The sequence below is a fragment of the Pteropus vampyrus genome, unplaced genomic scaffold (genome assembly GCF_000151845.1).
Source record: "Pteropus vampyrus isolate Shadow unplaced genomic scaffold, Pvam_2.0 Scaffold65, whole genome shotgun sequence".
In the NCBI taxonomy this organism is placed as follows: Eukaryota; Metazoa; Chordata; class Mammalia; order Chiroptera; family Pteropodidae; genus Pteropus; species Pteropus vampyrus.
Window position 1 is genome coordinate 2,609,518 of NW_011888846.1, and position 19,937 is coordinate 2,629,454.

General features: G+C 37.0%; 2 protein-coding genes across 3 annotated transcripts in view; both read right to left on the minus strand.

The window, feature by feature from the left end:
• The window catches only part of AXDND1 (axonemal dynein light chain domain containing 1), a 63,693-nt gene extending 49,435 nt beyond the window's left edge, over positions 1 to 14,258 (minus strand). For both annotated transcript variants that reach the window (XM_023531250.1, XM_011361277.2), the window contains exons 1-9: positions 12,819 to 14,258; positions 12,290 to 12,477; positions 10,794 to 10,966; positions 10,270 to 10,373; positions 7,894 to 8,014; positions 7,447 to 7,532; positions 5,484 to 5,540; positions 4,152 to 4,254; positions 2,475 to 2,596 (exon numbers count right to left, since the gene is read on the minus strand). In XM_023531250.1, the coding sequence (XP_023387018.1) occupies positions 2,475 to 2,596; positions 4,152 to 4,254; positions 5,484 to 5,540; positions 7,447 to 7,532; positions 7,894 to 8,014; positions 10,270 to 10,373; positions 10,794 to 10,966; positions 12,290 to 12,371 (848 nt within the window). In that variant the 5' untranslated portion in view covers positions 12,372 to 12,477; positions 12,819 to 14,258. The remainder of the gene's footprint in view (positions 1 to 2,474; positions 2,597 to 4,151; positions 4,255 to 5,483; positions 5,541 to 7,446; positions 7,533 to 7,893; positions 8,015 to 10,269; positions 10,374 to 10,793; positions 10,967 to 12,289; positions 12,478 to 12,818) is intronic.
• A 4,118-nt stretch (positions 14,259 to 18,376) lies between these two features.
• Positions 18,377 to 19,937, minus strand: part of SOAT1 (sterol O-acyltransferase 1) — a 57,328-nt gene continuing 55,767 nt past the window's right edge. The window contains exon 16 of the mRNA XM_011361225.2: positions 18,377 to 19,443. Within this exon, the coding sequence (XP_011359527.1) occupies positions 19,387 to 19,443 (57 nt within the window). The 3' untranslated portion in view covers positions 18,377 to 19,386. The remainder of the gene's footprint in view (positions 19,444 to 19,937) is intronic.

Here is a 19,937-nt window from a genome sequence, read left to right on the forward strand (position 1 = left end):
AAAGGAACAGATTTTGTTCCATCCATACCATACTCAGAATAAAAAGGAACAAAACACCAATACATGCAACAACAGAGATGAATCTCAAACACATGCTATGTGAAAGAAGCCTTACCTAAAAGAGTAGATTCCACGTGATCCCATTTATATGAAGTTCCTAAATAGGTGAAACTCATCTAAGATGGCAAGAAGTCAGAACTTCTGGAGAAATGGAGGTGAGCATTTACTGGGACAGAGCATTAGGGAACTTTGTGGGATGATGGTAATACTCCATCCTTCATAAGGGTTTGGGTGATATAAGTGTATGTATTTGTCAAAAGTCAACAACTGCAGACAAGATCTATGCATTTCGGTATGTGAAACATTTTAGTCAAAAAAGAAATGATACAGATGAAACTTACTGGATTTCATTAACCAGTGTCACCATAAAAAATTAATTAATTAAAAAAAGGCAAATAAATAATGAACGCTGGTTAACGATATACATGCTGAAATATTTGGAGAGAAACACACTAATGTCTGCAATTTACTATGAAGAAATTGGTGGATGAACCGAAGGATGGCTAGATGGGTGGACAAGTGGTAAAGCAAATAGAGTAAAACGTTAATGGCAGAATCCAGGATGGGGGTTCATTCAATTTTTATGGGTATTTGGAAATTGCCATAATAAAATAGTGGAAAAAAATTAAAATAACCACAGATTTATAGTGTCAACCAAAAAGATGTACAGCAGCAGCCCCATTTCTGTGTAATGTGAAGGTCCTGTTCAGCTCATACCCTCTTCCCCCTATAAAAAAAAGTTGTTATGAAATGCTGTTTCATATGAAACCCTCCTTCTATAGCAACAGGCCTGAGAAGCAGGTGCCTGAGAAGCAGAGACACACATTAACTTATCAGAAAGCACTCAATAAGACAGAGCACGCAGCTACAGTAACACACAAACAGAGAGAGGAGGTTTGAGGCTGATATCAAGCATTTCCAGGGCACGCACAGCGTTACCGTTTCCTGGGGATTTCTACTGAATCCTTATAACAATCTTGCGAAGCCGGAAGGACTCTAAAAGACTCCAGGCTCAGGACAACAGAAGACTGCCACATTGAAGGTGGGCCCTAGACTTGTAAAAGAGCTCCTACCAAAACAAAATGCTGGCCACTCGATTATTCTGCACCCACGGAGTGTTTCACCATTCCACTATCCATCATAAAGGTCCGTGCAACCATCCTGAAACCTCGTGCCCATTCTCACCGACTTTGTAGTCCTCACTCCAACTTTACCCTGTTCTAAATTCTGGGCTGTGAAGCCTTACTCTGATTCTATCGCTGGAACTCCCCAGTTAGCACTTTTTATCTCCCTGGTGTCTGACTCAATTTTTCTTAAAGGATTTTGGGTTTGACTTGCCAGCCTGTCTCTTTCTGCCTAGATTTCCTGGAATAGGACCCCACTTTATTTTGGCTCTGAGAAGCTACCTCCTGAAATCAGCTGGCAGAGTCCCACCTACACTTACTCTTCATAAGGAGAAGGTTTGGATACACTGTTAGTCATCTAGTTCCTCTGCCATGATTCCTCATCCATCTCTCCCGGCTTTGTTCTGAGATTGACAACTCAGACTTCAGCTGTCTCTATCCTCATTCTAATTTGGCATTCTCCAGCCCCTGGTGGTGTTCCAACAATTTACTGCTTAGTATCTAATCTTGATTGGTCTTTTATTAATGGCTTTGCTCCTGGTTTCTCAGCACCGTCACATGCGGGGGCTCAGCTTCCATAAATCAGACAGTGGACAAAAAGGGAAAATTTATATTATTAATGCTCATTCAGGAGAAACAGATATTCGGAGAGATCTAGTAATCTGCCTGTGGTTCTATGGCAAGTAAGCTGCAGATATGTAACCTGAACCCAGTATTCTAATTCTACTATTCCTTTCAGCTTTTGGAAAGTATCAGTGGCATAAGAAGAATTATAGTAATAATATTTATCATCATCATCTATAATAATTATATGTACTGAGCACCTAATTCTATGCTCTCATTTATATCTCGCCACAAACCTAAGAAGCACGTTAATGCCTGACACAAAGCAGACATTCGATAAATATTACTGATGATTAATGAACAATGAAAATTATCTTCACTCACAGATGAGAAAACTAAGGCTCAGACTTTTACCAAGGTCACACACAGATGATAATCTGAAACCGGATCCGTCTGTCTGCAGAATCTATCCTTTTTTCCACTATTTCGCATAACACTTCACTCCCAAGCATAAAAGAATGTGGTGCCAAACATCCCAACAGAAATCACCTTAAAGAGGTTCTCAACTATTATATGTTTATTCCCGAAAATACAATAGAAATACAATTAGGCTCCTTATTATCAATAGAGAAGTGTACTTTTGTGATTTTTCTCAAAAGCAGATATAAACATAATTCTAGTATAAAATTCAGAAGGAAACTGGAATTCTCCAGTAAGAGCTCGAACCTGATTTTGGACAGTAGTTCTCCTCTATCTGCACAGTCCACACTGACTTGTCGAATAAGTTCATGAAATACAGTATTGTAAATGGTCTGTTCCTTCTTCAATATATGTAGTAATTTGTGCATCTAGCAGAAGTAAGTCAATTAGCATTTGTTAAAGTCTTGTCAGTAAAAACCATTTTAGAAGTTAAGCATTCTAAATGTAAATAAGTTTTAGAAACACCTTATTTATTTCACTTACATTTTCCTTTGTAAAGTTATGTATACAAAAATGATATTTTTAAAAATCTGTGTCTGATCATTATCCCTCTTTATATGATACACTGAGGTCACAATATCACTTCTGTAAATATCTGCCCAAAATATAAAAACTGAACCTAATCATAAGTATACATCAGATGAACCAAAATTGAGGAACATTCTATAGTATAACTGGGCTGTGTTATTCCAAATATCAAGGTCAAAAAAAACCGAAGAACTCGTTTAGATGACAGTTGTCTAAAGGAACATGACGAAAGCACTGTGTGACCCTGAGATCTTGAAATACAGGGGGAAATAGCTATAAAAGCCATTATAAGAACGACTGGTAAATCTGAAATTTGAATATGGACTATCATATCAATATTAAATTTCCTGATTTTGATAACTGAATTATAGATATGTAAGAGAAAGTCCTCATCCATAGGAAGTATATCCTGAAATGTTTGATGGTAAAGAAACATGATTTTGCCAGCTTACTCTAAAACAGTTCAGAAAAAACTATACACATAGAGATAGGTAGAGAGGAAGAGCGAATGATGAAGCAGACAGGGCAGGATGTAAATAACTGGCGAATATGGGTAAAGGTTACATAGGAATGCCTTATGTTGAAACTACCTATGAGTTCCAAATTCTATAAAAATAAAAATTTACAAAACAAAAAAGAAATAGCCTTCATACAGAAAGAAATCTTTATCTACGTAAGATTGAAAAGGCCCTTTCATTAAGCACAAAATTAAAATTATAAGTAGTGAGAAAGTATGATTTAATTGGCAGTGTCTTTTATTGGTATGTAAAATAGCAAAGGTCTTGTAAAGGTCAATGGTGCATTGCAGTCAATGAAATACAGTAATGATCACAGAGATGACTCCCGAACAACATGGGGGTAGGAGCACCAAGCCCCCATGCAGTCAAAGATCCATGTATAACTTCTGACTTCCCAAAAACTTAACTACTAACAGCTTATTGTTGACCAGAAGCCTTACCAATAACATAAACAGTCAATTAACACATATTTTGTATGTTATATGTATAATGTACTGTATTCTTACAATAAACCTAGAGAAAATTTTATTAAGAAAATTATCAGAAAAAATATTTACGATTTACTGAAAAAAATCCACATATAAGTGGACTGCATAGTTCAAACCTGTGTTGCTCAAGAGTCAATGGTACTAAAAATGAATTATATACAGTGTTTGCCACATGCCAAGCACTGTTCTCGGTCCTTTATATTCATTATGCCACTTAACCTCCACTACAGCCTTATGAGGTAAATACTATTATCATCTCTAATTTACAGATGAGGAAATTGAGGCACAAATGACTTGCCTAAGGTCACCAGCTAATAAATAGCAGGGCCAGGATGCCAATCCAGAGTACACGCTTTTAACCACTAGGTTACAGTGAGCTTCGCAATTACCTTGGTTGGCCCTGTATATTCCTGATTTTCCACACCAGCCCTCTCTAGCATAGTATCCATCACATTATTCAGCTGGACCACTTCTATTCTTTTGTTAGGTTTCCTAAAAGATTAAGGCAGAATTATGTAATTAGTGTCATAATAGGTCATTCTCAAATCACGAAAAAGAATATCATATGTATAAAGAAGATGTATATACCATGGAATATTAATGGTATCTTAAAGCATTAGACCTATAAGTACTGATCCAGTGTAATTTCAGTAATATAGTCTTTAAAAAAATAAAAATAGTATAATTCTTTCTTTCATAAAAGAAAATAATGCTCCTTCCTCCCCAAATTCTATATACCTCTTGTGTATGATTGTAAGAACACAGAAAATTATAGAGCGATAAACACCAAGCTGTTAATACTGGTTACTTCACAATGTAAGAGAGGAAAAGGGTCCAAGAAAAAAAAAAATACCGTAGCGACATGGAGAAATATTAATGGTTAAATGTAGAATATAAAAGTATTTTATATATGATCCAGCAATCCCACTTCTGAGTATTTATCCAAAAGAACTGAAATCAGGATCTCGAATTGATAATAGCAAGCCCATTTTCATTGCAGCACTAGTCACAATATGTGGAAATAATATAGAAGTCCATTGATGGATGAATGGATAAAGAAAATGTGGTATATACAGACCCTGGAATATTATTCAGCCTTAAAAAAGAAGGAAATTCCACAATTTGCAACAACACAGATGAACCTGGAGGATATCAAGCTAAGTAAAATAAGCCGGTTTCAGAAGGACAAATACTGAATGATTCCACTTACATGAGGTACCTAAAATAGCCAAACGCATAGAATCATAGAGTGGAATAGTGGTTTCCAGGGGCTGGCAGGAGATAGAAATGGGAAATTGCTAATCAACAGGCAAAAAGTTTCAGGTATGCAAGGTGAATAAGTTCTACAGATCTGCTATACAACACTGTACATACAGTTAAAGTGTACTGCACACTTAAAAATTTGTTAAGAGGGCAGATCTCACGTTAAGTGTTCTTAACCACAATAAAATAAAATTTAAAAACAATATAAAGAATTAAAACTGTAAAAAAAAGGCATGTTAAATGCTTAAATATTATAAATATGTAAAACTGAATGATTGTTAAGATGATATGCAATTGGACAAAAAAAAACACTGATTAGATGACAGACTTCTAGGTAATTACTGTCTTGGGTTTCTGCTGTCATTTTAATGTGTGTATGTGCGTAGTAAAGTACCAACAAAAAGAATATATATGTATATTCTTTCTAAAAAACACTTTAAAAAATAAACTGTACTTACATGGATGGGAAGACCAATAGCCTATTTTCACTATCTGTGAGGAGAGTAGTATATTTGCTGCAATAAATAAGACAGGTAAATGTTATTGTAAGAACATTATCTGGCCTGTTTATCATATATTACAACATGATAAAATTAAGACCTCATGGAATTGAGAAGCTTGAAGGCAACCAAAAGGTCCACCATTTTGCACACAAGATCTTAAATAGTCTTAGATATCTACAGACATCCAGCTACTTATATCTGGAACATTTTTTAGTAAAGGAGATTTAATCATATTCCTAAATATATCACAATATGAAAATTTCCTTAATTCATTTTTTAAAAAGCCTTTTCAAAGATGGAAGGATGTTCTAAGAACACTGAAGTCAACAAAGTTAAGTGACTAAACAGGTTATAAAATTAGCAAGAAGTAGAGATGAAACTAGAACACAGTTTTCCTGACTCCTAGCCATATCTGTCCTCTGGACTTGCTTGTCTACACCTAAATGAGTATCACGATGAGAACCACAAGGTAATCTTTAAATTCATTGTTATTTATATATCTTTTTTCTTAATAAGCATTTCCTGTGGTTCTGCCCACTACTGGAACACAGTTGGTTAATAGTTCAATTTTCCAAATTTAGATGAGTGAAAAGTCTCAAGGGGATATGAAGACTCAAAATAAAGTTGCAAAATAGAGTGTGAGAGAAGGACTAGAAGCAGTGATAGCCCAAGAGCAATGAGCACACCTAGCACCCAGATCTTGCTTTCTAAGTACCAGTCTCCATCAAAAGGAATCAGTACTCCTTGGAAAAGAGACTCAGAGCTCATCCCAGAGCTGCAGTTGGGAAATACAAGATGAACCTAGAAATCTTATTGAGCTAGAAAATAAGAGAACCTTCAAAGAATGATGGGGACATGCCTAAGGAACACAAGAGCCAGCTCCAAGGAGCTGGCATTGGCCCAGATCTGAAAATTTTTGAACAGCAAAATAAATAATGATAGTAAAGAATTATAATCCACTGAAAAAAACAGAAATCCATGAGTCCGTATGGTAAAATGCCAACTAATAAATATAGAAATGATAAAGCTAAAAAAGTCATCAAAAAAGAACTAAAACTAATGGGTTGCTAGGAAATATACACTAAAGTAGTTGGTGGTAAAGGGTCATGATGTCTCTCCAACTCACTCTTCAATAGTTTAGGTGCTCGTGTGTGTGTGTGTGCGCGTGTGTGCGCGTGTATGCCCACACATGTGTATTAAAGCAAATGAAGCACCTAGTGAATCAGGATAGAGGGTACATGGGAGTTCCTTGTTCTATTTTTGTAACTTTTTTATAATTTTGAAATTATATAAAAATTAAAAGTTACCCCCAAAATGTAGTTCTCTTTAGCAAATACTGTTCTGAAACGCACCATCATAAGGAGATGCTATATAACATACATACTGGATAAGGTAAAAAGAGTGACAGCTTCTGGATATTTTATTATAACTAGTTTTTTAAACCATGAAACATTCAAGTGTTGTTTTGGAAAATAAAAGCAAGATCCAATTTTCAATCCCATAAATAGGAATCAGGGAAACCTGAAGCCGAAGAGTCTGCGGTCTGGAGCTGAGCCCGACAACCAGGCATTATGAGAATCCAGCTTCAAGGGCTACTCTCCTTTATCAATGTGGTCACTGCTCACAACCATTCCTCAAGAGGCATAATCGAGCATTCAGAACAAGATCCATTTTTTTTTAATTCGAAATTTAACAGTAAGAAAAGACAGAACAATTTAATCACTAAAATCCCAGACTCTCTCAAGTAAGATTTTTTCACTAGTTCTTAAATTGATTTCCTTAAATTGCATCCGGACGGTAGGCCACGTTTCCTCATTTCAGTGTGGATATTGCCCAGGTACGTGAATGACCTGTTCTCAAGTTCCTCTATGTGTGGGAAGGAAGAAACAGTTCAACTTGTCAGATATTCAGTACTCACTCATCATAGCACTCCAAACCTGAAACTCCTGTATTTGACACAATATGAAATTCTTCAGGAATCAAAGTATCTGTTATTTTCTTTGGCTTAAAAAGAAAGAATAAGTATAAAAACATTAGTAGATGAAAGAAAACTGAATTGCACACACCCTAATTCCTGTCCCAAAAAGATACTATCTATTAAGAGATTTTGATTAGGAAAATAATAATATTAGTAATATGGGACGTAGTAAGTAGTAAAAAACTTTTAGCAGAGCACACATTAAAAACAAAACCATGAATTAAAGATTAACCTTGGTGTTAGTATTAGTTACAGGTATCCCACTCAGAAATCCATTGGCTCTTTAAAATCCAATAGGAATTTACAATTCACCTTAGCAACATCCCCAATACAAGAATTCTACAACTTGGAGAGACAAGGAAATTATTAGTCAAATACTTTATTTACCTTACGAGGCACAATGACACCATCCCGTGGCTGTAATGAATGGTCTGAATGTGGGGGACAAAGGACACTCTCCTTAGTCTCTCCTTTAACATATCTAACATCATACAGAAAAGAAATATCCCTAAAAAATAAGAAAAATATATTGACAAAATCGATTTTCTGTCTGGCTACTGGATGACAGTGGGTAAGGTCCACATCCTTCCTTCTCATGGATAAAAAGGAGCACAAAACTTTATCTTTATCCCATACTTCAGCCTTCCCAACGACTTAAAATTTTTTTTTCAATTATAGTTGAATATTTATAATTTTTCAATTACATCCCTTTCAACAATTTTGTAAATACTCAATTTCCTGCTTAAACTATCTAGAGTGCTTTACTTCCTACACTGAACTCTGCCTGATAGAGCTATCGAAAGACACTACTCAGGGGCTATTTGGTTGTTTTGTATTTTACTGCTTTGCTCTGAATGTTTAGGGTTGTTAGACAAGTTACCTCTTGTTATGAATAATACTATTAATTGTGTATACATGTATTAATTTTCTACTGGTCCCAAAACAAATTACACAAATTTAGCAGCTTAAACAACACCCATTTATTATCTTATAGCTTGATAGGTCAGAAGTCCAACACAGGCTTCACTGAGATAAAACTGAGGTGCTGACAGGACTATGTCCCTTTCTGGATGCCCTAAGGCAGTGGTCCCCAATAGTTTTTGGCACCAGGGACCAGTGCTCCGATGAGAATCTAATGCCTGATGGTCTGAGGCGGAGCTGAGGCGGTGATGCTGGTGCTGGGGAGTGGCTGCAGATACAGATGAAGCTTTGCTTGTCCACCACTCACCACCTGCTGTGCGGCCTGGTTCCCAACAGGCCACGGACCAGCACAGGTCCGCAGCCCGGAGGTTGGGGACCCCTGCTCTAGGGGAGGATTTGGTAGTCATCTTGGTTGTTAACAGAATTCAGTTCCTTGCAATTCTGAGACGGAGACCCCAGTTTCCTTGATGGTACACCCTGGGGGCCAATTCTGGCTTCCAGTGGCCAATGGCAATTGCTAGCTTGTGCCTTCCCTTCCTCCGACCTCAAAGCCAACGGCGGCAGGCTGAACCTCTCTCCTGCTTCGAATCTGTCCTCTTCCTGCTGTCTCATCTCTGACGTTCCTTTCAACTGCCCTCTTTTTCCATTTTTTAAAGACTCAGGCAATTAGTTTGGGCCCATTCTGAGAATTGAGGAACGCTCTCCACCTCAAGGTCCTTAACCTTAATCACATCTGCCAAGTCCCTTTTGTCATATAAGATTCCAAGGATTACAGGGAGAACATTTTGGGGGGAGGCCTGTCTACCACCATACAGATCTTCACATAAGTCACAAGTCATTTGATATTAAAACTTTAATGGTAATTTATTGCCACTTTCAGATATAGCTAATTATTGTTCGAAATATTTCAAACATCTCATAACTACTAATTATTACTCTTAATAATTATAACCATGATCTGAAGGCATGAAATAAAGTACAGATACTTCACGACACTAAAGCCACAGGACACAAAAGTCAACGCCTAAGTTTCTGCCACTTTTTCTAGCACTGAGATAAAGCTGAATAATAACGCCTTATAATTAAATAGCGCTATATAGTGTTACAAGTGTTCTATCTGTTATTTCATTTGTTCTTTCTATACTCCCGGGAGGTACACAAAATGGAGGAAGTCTATTATTCCCTTCTTACAAATAAGAAAATGGAACTCAGAAAGACTAAATAACTTACCCAAGTATTAGTAAGTTTAAACATTTCTTTCCAATGAAGTGACATTTCAGTAAGAAGCAGGCAGGGAGTAAATTGATAAAGAGACCATATATGGAAAATGAGAAATTATATAATTGAGAAATTATATAAAAACTTCAAATAGCATTTGCCGATTTGATCTGAAATATTGTGCAAGTTAAGGGTTCGCTCTGAGGAAAACCAGGGATTAAGCACTTGTTTTTCAAGGTTTTCCACATCTTGAAGCTAGTTACCTGTACAAATAACAGAGACACTGAAATCATCCTGCCTCTCTGGTCCTGCTGTACTAGGGTACAACAAGGAAGAGGAGAGTAAGCAGACAGCTGCACAAAGGCATGCAAAAAGAAAACTTAAACAAACTCAAAGTTGGTGCAGCCTGCACCTATTGCCATCCTACTTATAATAAGTATACACAAAAAGGTGGTCCTGTGCCCTCTTCAGATTATACCATGATTTATCAAAGATACTGCAAGCATTAAAATGTTTGATTCTGTGATTTTTCCAATTCTGCCCCTCTCAACGAAATCATATGAAATGAGAAAATGATTCTATTCATCTGCATCTAACTCCCCGCCCCTCATCTTCTTTCTTTACCTTCCGGCTCCCGTTAGGGAAACGGGATGGTCAATCAGGTATCTGAACTTATTCCTTCGAACCGGGTGATGCCAGACGTGGTCAACGGGGCGCGGAAGGGTGCCCTGGGAAAAAGCAAAAACGCGAATGCACAGCAGAGGGCGCACTAGTCAAATTAAATTTTCTGAATCGTTTTGAGTATTTACATTAAGGGGACTTGCTTATTCTACAGAAAAAAGGGAAAGCAAAATTCTTATTCAATCCTATGGAGAAAGACTGATACTAGAACAATTTAATAGTGAAAGAATACATCAAGACTAATAGTAGTAGTGATCATTTAGGTAAATCGCATAAAAACAGGTTAATGGAAATACTCGAGCATTCCCTTGGAAATATGTGCAAAAGATTTTAGTTTTCAATATAGTAAATTAATTTTAAAAAATTTTAAGACAACCTGGAATATATAACATATGTTCAATACATACATAATGAACTGGATATCAAAAGGATAAATGTTTCTAAGTACTTTACATATATATACACACCTTTGGGGTTTTAATTTTCTTAGGAGGCAGTAAGTTTTCAGGACAAGGACCAGCAGAGGCTGCAGAAGTCAGAGAAAGAAGAACTTCCTCAGGGATAAACTCATTCTGAAGGGAAGTAGGAAGCGGTTTTGAACGATCCACCATATTTTTTTTCTCCCTTAGCTCAGGAAGTCCTAAGAAAGTAATGGGAAAGAAAAGCTTACTGTGGTTTTTTTGGAGTTGGTTGGAGATTCCTAAGCTGCCTCATCAATCTTTTATATGTTTCTAAAGAGGAAGACTTCTTCTGATTGCTAAGAATAACAATACTTAAAACACTGAAAATCATCTAGTTAAAAGAAACTCATATTGCCTGCCCTACTCATACTTAAATCAGACACAGATTCAAAAACTCAGGTACAAAGATAAACTTCCATTACTGGAAAATCAAAGTTAAAAATTAAATTCACTTCACTTGCTCAATTAACTGGATTAGCCTTAAGATGGTGGGAATGTGTCTATTTTCTCTTCCATGTGCAAATGACAAAAGAAACCTCCTCTCCTCAAAACTGTCACATCATTTAGTATTTTTTCTATATAAGTTGAAAGATAAGAACTATTGCATTAAATTGGGGCATTTGTAGAGTGGAAGGGATCGGCACTGGGTTTAAAGGTAAAAGCAGAATTGGGATTGCTGGAAATGAACAAAGTGGGTAATCAGAGCAAACCGGTAAAGAAAAGAGCAAAGAGTGGTCTACACAGCTTGACTAGGGCAGAGGAGTTATAAATAAGGAGTAGGGCTAACACAGGAAAACGTCTTTTATGAAGTCAGTCAAGAATCAGGTTGTCACTCTTAAAGACCTCTCCACTAATCTATGCCCCTCACATACTATGGCTTATGTTTCTTTCTCCAAGTAGGTATCATGCTTTGATCACCATTAAAATCTCTGAAGTTCACATTACCAAATTTCTAGCTCTTGAAAGTTTGAGATGGAGTCAGAGTATCAGAGGAAACAGAAAAAGAAAAGAAAAAGGTTAGGTGGGGCATTAGCACAATTTCCCCTAAAAACTAGATGGTGAGTTGAAGGGAAGCTTTAACATACTGGGGGGAGGAATGAGTCCAGATGACTCTTATTCTAGTACAGATCTGCATTTATCCGTACATGAATGAAAATCTGAAATAAGGAACTATTTTCATGTAGAATAATTACTAAAATCTGGTACAAACCGGTTCTTTACAAGATACCAAAGAAAGTACTGTTCGTACAACTACTAGTATTTAAAGTAGGGTTAATTTTAAACAAAAAAATCATCAGCGTGTGAAAAAAACTTACAGTCCTTAGGTGGAGTATTGAAATAGGTAATACTATAAAAGGAATAGCTTTTGATTTTACTGCAACGAGTGTAATAGGAAAATGAAGTTAAGTATCCTGAAGTTTCAAATGAAGGAAAACGGTGAACGGACCGTGATTTCTATGGCCATGATTATTTATGCCTGCGGGACTCTTTATGAACTTTACCTGTCTCTTCCTTGGATACAGCGACTTTTTTAAATTTTTTGTCCTCACGTGCCGACGCGGAGGGCGTTTTCGAGTGAGACATGGTAAACAAAGCCTCCTATCACTCTCTTTAGCAATCTGAAATATCCCTCCAGAAAGCTAACCTAGACACAAATCAGCAGCACGTGCGGCAGAGCTGCCAAACTGACCTGCGAGCAAAAAAAAGGGGGTGGGGGGAGGAGCGGGGAGACACGTTAAAAGTTTGTGTTAATATCGGAGGCGATAATTCATCTAGCATGGGTTTTCCGCCTTTGGGGACATTTCTGTGTTCCCTGAGGTCACATGACCCGACTAAGAAGCCTGCGGGTGTGTCAGGGTGTGCGCCCAGGCGCGGAAGGACGCGCCGGGCCACCGCCCGCCCGCACTAACAGTCGGCTCGGTCCCCGTCGCCGGCGTCCCCGCGGGCAGCGACCTCGCGCACGCCAGCTCCACGGAGTCCGGTCGGGCAGCGGTCGCACCGTTTCTGCCTCAGAAGTGATGGGACACGTACACTTGCAACCTGTACCCGCAAATTGTACTTCCCGCCACCCATCTTGCCACCTCGCCTTTTCCCGGACGTCTGCGCGTCGTCATAGCAACCCAGGACCCGCGCCTTAGCTGCTCTCAGCGGGGGCTGCCTTCGGCGGTGCCGGGGGCCGGGCAGGGGACAGCTAAGAAAATATCCCAACGGTCTCTCGGGGATTCGATGTGTTTTACATCGCAGCATAGGTTCAGCAGCGATGGAGAATAAAAATGTTTCATCAGACCGTCCTCACGGGGCCCGAGACTGTATTTGAGCCCGGGGCCTCGTGCACAGTGCGCAGGCGCCGGCGGTGGCCCGGGCCGCTGTCCCGCTCCCCCAGGGCGAGCTCTCGGGCTCGCTACCTAATGCGCCGCCGGATTTGAACAAGCATCCTACCCACTTTTTTTTGTTTTGCATTCTTTTCTAAAGCCAAATTCAGAGGGAAATAGGATAATCAAAAACTCTGGATTGCCATCAGTTGAGGCTTTATTATGATGCTGCCCCTGTCCTGGCATCTCGATCAACTCATCCTTGGACACTACGCACCGCCCCCTGGAGCACGGGGAAGGCATTCCTAGGTCGAGACATTCTTTGGCTCGAGGCAGGGAAGGGGACTGAACTTTATTAGGTGAAGTAAAATCGTTGGGTCTTCTTGCTTGAAAACCTGTTCTCAGTAAAGTATGCGATAAGACACATTCGCTCCAAGGAGCTGAGGTCCCGCCCCTTACTGCCACCAGGGGTCATTTTGTGTAAGATGGAGCCTTAATGCCAAATAATGTTGGTGGAATCCATGCATCTAGATGCCGATAGTCTAGAAAATAAAATTCAGGAGGAAAGAAAACTTAATCTTGTCTGTCATATTCCTTGGTACCAACCACAGTGCGTGGCACAAACACCTTCAATACACGATATTTGGAAATCGACTAGACAGTTGTTGCTTGTGTCGATAGACTTAAATCTCTGGTTTTTGGCTTCCAGGGTAATAGCAAAGAGAAATATGAGCATAATGTTAAACAAAATCAATCTCCAAGGCCCCTTTTCATTCTCCTAGTCGTACGCCTTGGATATCTGAGCGTTTCAGCCTTTAGCCCTGACTCCCAGCACCATAATTTTTCTCTAGATTTTCCAAAAATTAAAATATACATATAGTTCACTTTTAAGGACTGGCTACCATCAAAGCAGGTGATGGCAATGCACAAGAAGGTAAAAAGTAATTTCCCCTCAAAATGTGTTTTCCTCCTCACTGGTGTTGTGACTCTACGTTATAATTTGGAACCAAGATACTGAACTTCAGAGGTCCCAAAACTCCAGCGTCAGCTTATACATTGTTTATCAAGCCTTTAGCTACTGCAAGAACCAAGTAACTAACTCATCCTTCATATTCTTAACCTAGTTTAAGAGTATATAAAGTACAAAGTACAAAAACAGATGAGAACATAAGAACATTACCATATGACCATTGCTACTGGAGAATCCAATTGCTGCTTTTGGAAAACTCCTCTCATAATTTTTAATTTTACCAAGAGACCCTTAAAATGGAAATAAAGTAGTATTGAAGTCTTTAATAGAAAATACCTTAGGAATATGCAAGATGAGCAGGTACTAATTTTCCTAAATATAAAACATCAAGTCTTGTCTGAAAAAGCACACTGCCTGGCCAACACAACTTCACCTTTCATTAGAAACAGAAGTCATTTCTATCCATTTGGGGGGGAGAGTGGTACATTTTTAGAAACACCCATGCACAAGTTTTCAAAGGTGAAGAGCAAAAGGAATCAAGAAACAAATAATAACCAATATGAGAGGAGGTTCAAGAATCAGTGTCTCTGCTTCTCTTGATGTTCATACAGTCACAACTGGGTCCCATTATTTCTCTGTAGTCTGTGACATGGATTCCCACCATCACCCTGGATAGGAAGTTCTGTTCTTTCCTTATCTTTGGCTATACTCAGTATATAAAGCTGCCTAATAGTTAATGCAAAGTATTTATGATCATGAAATATGTAGTTAAAATATAGTTAACACTGAATACACTTGGAAGTTACTTTTAAAACAGACTAGTTTTTTCCAAATATATTTATTTACATTTTTCACATATGCAATATTTTGCTATCGTGTATGTATATTTTTTAAAGTTTAAAACTTTTTGTTAATATGAAAACAATGGATACTAAACAAAGTGATACCAATGATTAGACGAACGAGGAGGATTTGGAGGGGAGTAGGGTAAAGGAATTCAGGAAGAGAGAAAACAATGGATTAGAAAAGACATCTTTAAAGAAAAACCTTTAAAACTTCCTCAGACTTCTGTGACCCTTCTGCCAGTCTCAGAACATGATGGATTTAATGCACGAGCTGAGAAGGTACAGACACAGAAAGGAAGCTGCCACATTGGCACAAATGGTAGAGCCTTGGCTGGGGATTGAGCTCTCTTCCCACCCAAAAATTGGCACATTTGCACATGGGGACTCAAATTATTTTCCTTAATGACTGGGTGCACAAACTGCCTCATGTCTCAAAGTTAAAATAAAGAGAAAGTTCATCTACCACTTCATTAAGACAAAAGAATACCACAAAGCATGGTATCTGCTAGTTTAAAGGTTAATACTCCATTGAGAAGGGAATACTGCCTGCAGAAATATATAATAATGTAGAAATAAGGAAGAAAGCATTTAGAAAAAAGGAGTACAGAGGCAATCTTAGACTTTTTTAAAAAAATTCTGAATTTAATCCTTTCTTTTGCTCAAATCCAAAGTAGCTATTAAAAAGTCTTTGTACTTTACAGGAAAAAAAAAAGAACACTTTATTAAAGATTTAGTAGATTATAAAGATTATACAGCTTTCTCACTATCCTAGAGGGCATCAATTTTATCATTATTTACTGATTTCCAAACTGAGCATTAAATTTCAGATGGGGAAGGGTACGGCAAACCAAGCAAGGAGGGCTCTATTTTCCCTGTTTCAACCAGAGTAGACATATTTTATCTCCTTTAAAAACTGGGTTCCAACACTCTATAACCTGATAGAAACTTTAGTGATGTTAGAAACTAATCACTTACATAAGCTTCACTAATAACATCCCTCAAAAACATTTACCCAGTTCCTCTAATTTCTGAGCCATAAACATAAAGCCTAGAGATAAAATGTGAAACAATGTCCAAGACAGCTTTGATATTAATTATATTTATATATTTCATACATACACATAAACTATATGAACCACATAAGCTACATAAAATTTTGCACAAGATTAATAAGCAAGTCACTTAAACTTCACTAAAACTCTCGACTTAATGATACTTAGGTGAAAGCAGAAATGTATTTTTTTTTTTAGAAGCTTACCCCACTACCCTAACGCTAAACAGATAAATCTGAAAATCTGTTTGGAGAGGCGGAAACATCAGCGAATGAATGCCTTTAACATAATCTTGTTGAATTCATGTCAGGTTCCATTATGGGAGAGCCATAATATTATATCAATCAAGGTGTAAGGCCAATTCACATCATCCTGAGTTTCAAAAAAGCGTACATTCTTGGGCGTTTGTAGCATTTGAAACGTCCACATGTTTAAAGGATTCTAATGAGATCATAAGAATTTAGAATTCATGGAGAATAAGAAAATAATGAGGCCTTATTTCTGCCAGGGCTAGACTAGTGCTTTGCAACAACCCTATGAGGTAGTTATTAACCTCATTTTACAGATGAGGAAAACTGGCTCTGATAAATTAAGCAACTTTGCCCAAGGTCACGCTGCTAATAAGTATTGCGTTATCTTACTCAAATATCCGTGCATGTTCTTTTATAACTGTATCACTGGTTTTCAAACTAGGTATTTTAGGGTAGGAGAAAATGGGTGTAGCAAACAAGAAGGCTCCAGTCCTACATCTCTATCTCAATTGGAAGCTGCTACATTTTATGTTTTACATGCTGGGCTTAAGTGTAACGATTTATTTATTTTTGACGGTTTAGGCCACCTGGTTACTACAGTTATATTAGTTTACCTTCATTATTTTTCCCCACACAGAACAACAAACTTTACTCAAAATTACTTATGACCGCACAAAACAAAGATATCTTTTTGAATAAAAGACTTCGACAATTTATAAATTACATCGTATTAGGCTACACAGCCCACAATGACCAGCTTTTAAACATACAATGTCCTGTTATATTTTCTAATAAAGACTTCAGAATTCAATTTCTCAGGCAAGTATAATTTTAATCTTACGATGAAAAGTGCCCATACTAAGTGAATTGCTTCTACAACATAATGTTTGCAAATATAGAATATTTACACACTGTACTTTCTTAACCTACCAATGTCATCTATTTTTTACCTTGGAATGACTGAAAAAGAAAAAAAACATGTCTCCACTTCTTTTGTTTCCTAAATGTTGTAGTTACTGACAGGTTAAAAATAGCCCATGGCTATCACACTCGTTTCTTTCATAGAAACTGGCTATTCCTTTAATCGTTTCTGAAATTTCCTCAGGTACAGTTTTATCATTCTAAAGAGGCTACAGTTATACACATATTATTTGTTGTCACTAAAAATCCTGGGCAGAAAAAAAAAAACACTAATAAACAAAGGGAAGATGAGAGCTGATTTTTTTAAAATAGCCTTGGATTAGTCCAACAGATAAAGTATTTGCAATCAGTACAGAGAAGCAAAGCCCTCTCTATGAAAGGGTTTGTTTATAGTACTTACCAGAAATATGGACCTAAGAATTCCATTCTTTCGCTTCAATGGACTGGCTTACTCATAACCATGTCTTAGACCAATATAGTTTTCTCAGCTCCCTCACTACATTTAAAATGTAGTTAAAAATTCAAGTGGTTGACGTGACTCATTTTAATTTTTAATAAAAATGCCAGAAAGTAGGAGCTATATTAAAGTAGTCTTGTTTGGAGGTTCTGGTTCAATTATAATTAGAATACCCCTGTGCAGATAATGACTGTACAGATAATTACTGTGCAGGAATATGTGGGACCTTTTCAAAAATAATTTCCTTTGAGGTACACCTTTGTCTGCTGAAGTTGGATTTGATGTTTGAAAACTAACTAAATTCATCTGGATCAAAGTTATGGGTAGTAAAATAGGTGATTAAAAGGGTATTTGTGGTGCAAATTAAGTTGTGACTATCAAGAAACTACTTACCTTCTTGTGAGACTCAAATTGACTTTAAAACAATTCAGAAAAGATTTCCCAAAATTTTTTGGATAGTAGTAGGGCTGTTAGCATACCAAGATAACCTCTCAACTTGGCTGCTCCAAATAACAATCATCTTTTTGGTAATTCATAAGTCTCACTTCTTTGGGTGGAAAGTTGAACTTGGTCTCTAAAATCCCTTCCAGTGCTCAGTCTTTACAAACATTAATCACACCTCATACACATGAACAATGTAATTCCTCTATATCACATTTTATCAGCAATGGGCATCTTACAGCAGGAGAATATCACATAATAGAGTCCATTTTCTTGAAAACGATCACATGTTAATTTGTATACTACCATTAAAAGTATAATAATTGAGCAAATGCAGAAGCCAGCTTCTGGTTTTTTAATAATCACTTTAATGTTAATGAAGGTGATTAATACTTATGTTACAGATTTAGTAGTCTGCAAAATAACTGAAGTCAGTATTTATTAGACAATAAAATAACTGTACTGAAGGATACTTCTAAATAACTTAAAAGAAGTTACTGCCTTAAAGTTAAAAAGTTATTTTCCATACAAGTTCTATGATTAAAATAATTTAAAACACATGAATGACTCTGCAAGTCTTTTTTTTTTTAAATTACTTTGGAAGTTATGAGAGACATTTTTCTTTGTCTTGTGCTTTCTCTTTCCCTTCCTACTTCTGTTCTCTCAATATATAACATTATGGATACAAACTCAAGAATTCAAGGTGAAAGGTATAATTTTGCTTCACAGATATCATGACCTACACTGTATAGTAAAAACAAAGTAAAAATTGAGTAGAAGTAAACTTTTTTTAAAAAAAAAAAAATACAAATTAGGATATATAACAAGATTGTCTTTGGAAAATAGATGTTTTTTCTTTCTACTAGAAATAGCAAAACATTCCATAATATTTTCTTTTCTTTCCCAATTGTATGGTTAATTAGCATACATTCCAACAGTGTGCATGAAAAAAATTTCTAAGCCAGAGGTATTTAAATTACTTCTTCATAAGTGTTTTTGGCTAATTCAGTGGCCAAGAAAACACGATGTTTAGTCTCCAATTAGATAAAGAAACAAAACATATAATTTCTGAGATTTAAGCCAGTATGACCCAGCAAAATCTGTCATTACATTAGCTATAAGACTCACTTCTTCCAAAAAGGAAAAAAAGTCTGCTTAAGTACATAAGGCTCCAATAAACTTCCAAAAGCTCAGCTTCAGGTGGCCTCGGAATGGAGGAAGTCATCTGTAAAGAATGGAGTGGTCCAAATAGCACAGATAACTTCAGTAACAGCTGGAAACAGATGTTGGCCTCACATCAAGCAGAATACCCAATCTTCAGTGTCAAAGAAGGAAACAAAGTTCGAGCTTCTAAAACACGTAACGGCAAGTCCAGGAACGTGGCCGGATATAATCCAGAAATGTGGGCTTCAAGGAAAAAAAGTAGAAGAGTAGTTTACTTGCAAGCACTGTGTGTATGTGGTGTGGGAGGAAGCGGGGGTGCTAATGTACATCTCTAAAATGCCGCCGCCCCGCCCCAGCATTTCAGTAACCTCGAAGCTATAAGCAGTTGAATAACTCAAAAGATGTTCATAATTTTTATCTATGGCATAAATGTGATTTAGAAACTTTATATGAAGTTTTTAAAGTCCAGTAAACTCTCACAATTGCATGGACTTCTGACCAAATTTTAAATGGGCATTTCTGTATTTTACATTTTATTTTAGCATAGCCCTACTTTTTACTAGCCTAAACTGTAAATGGTGGTAGGCTACGGGTGATACGATATATACACGAATTACTATAATACGAAGTTTTATACAAAAGTTTAGAAATAGGAAAGAGACTAGAACAAGAATTTGAAAAAGCATTATAGAAGATGTTGCATTCAAACTGAATTTTGATAAAGGCACCCCCTAAAT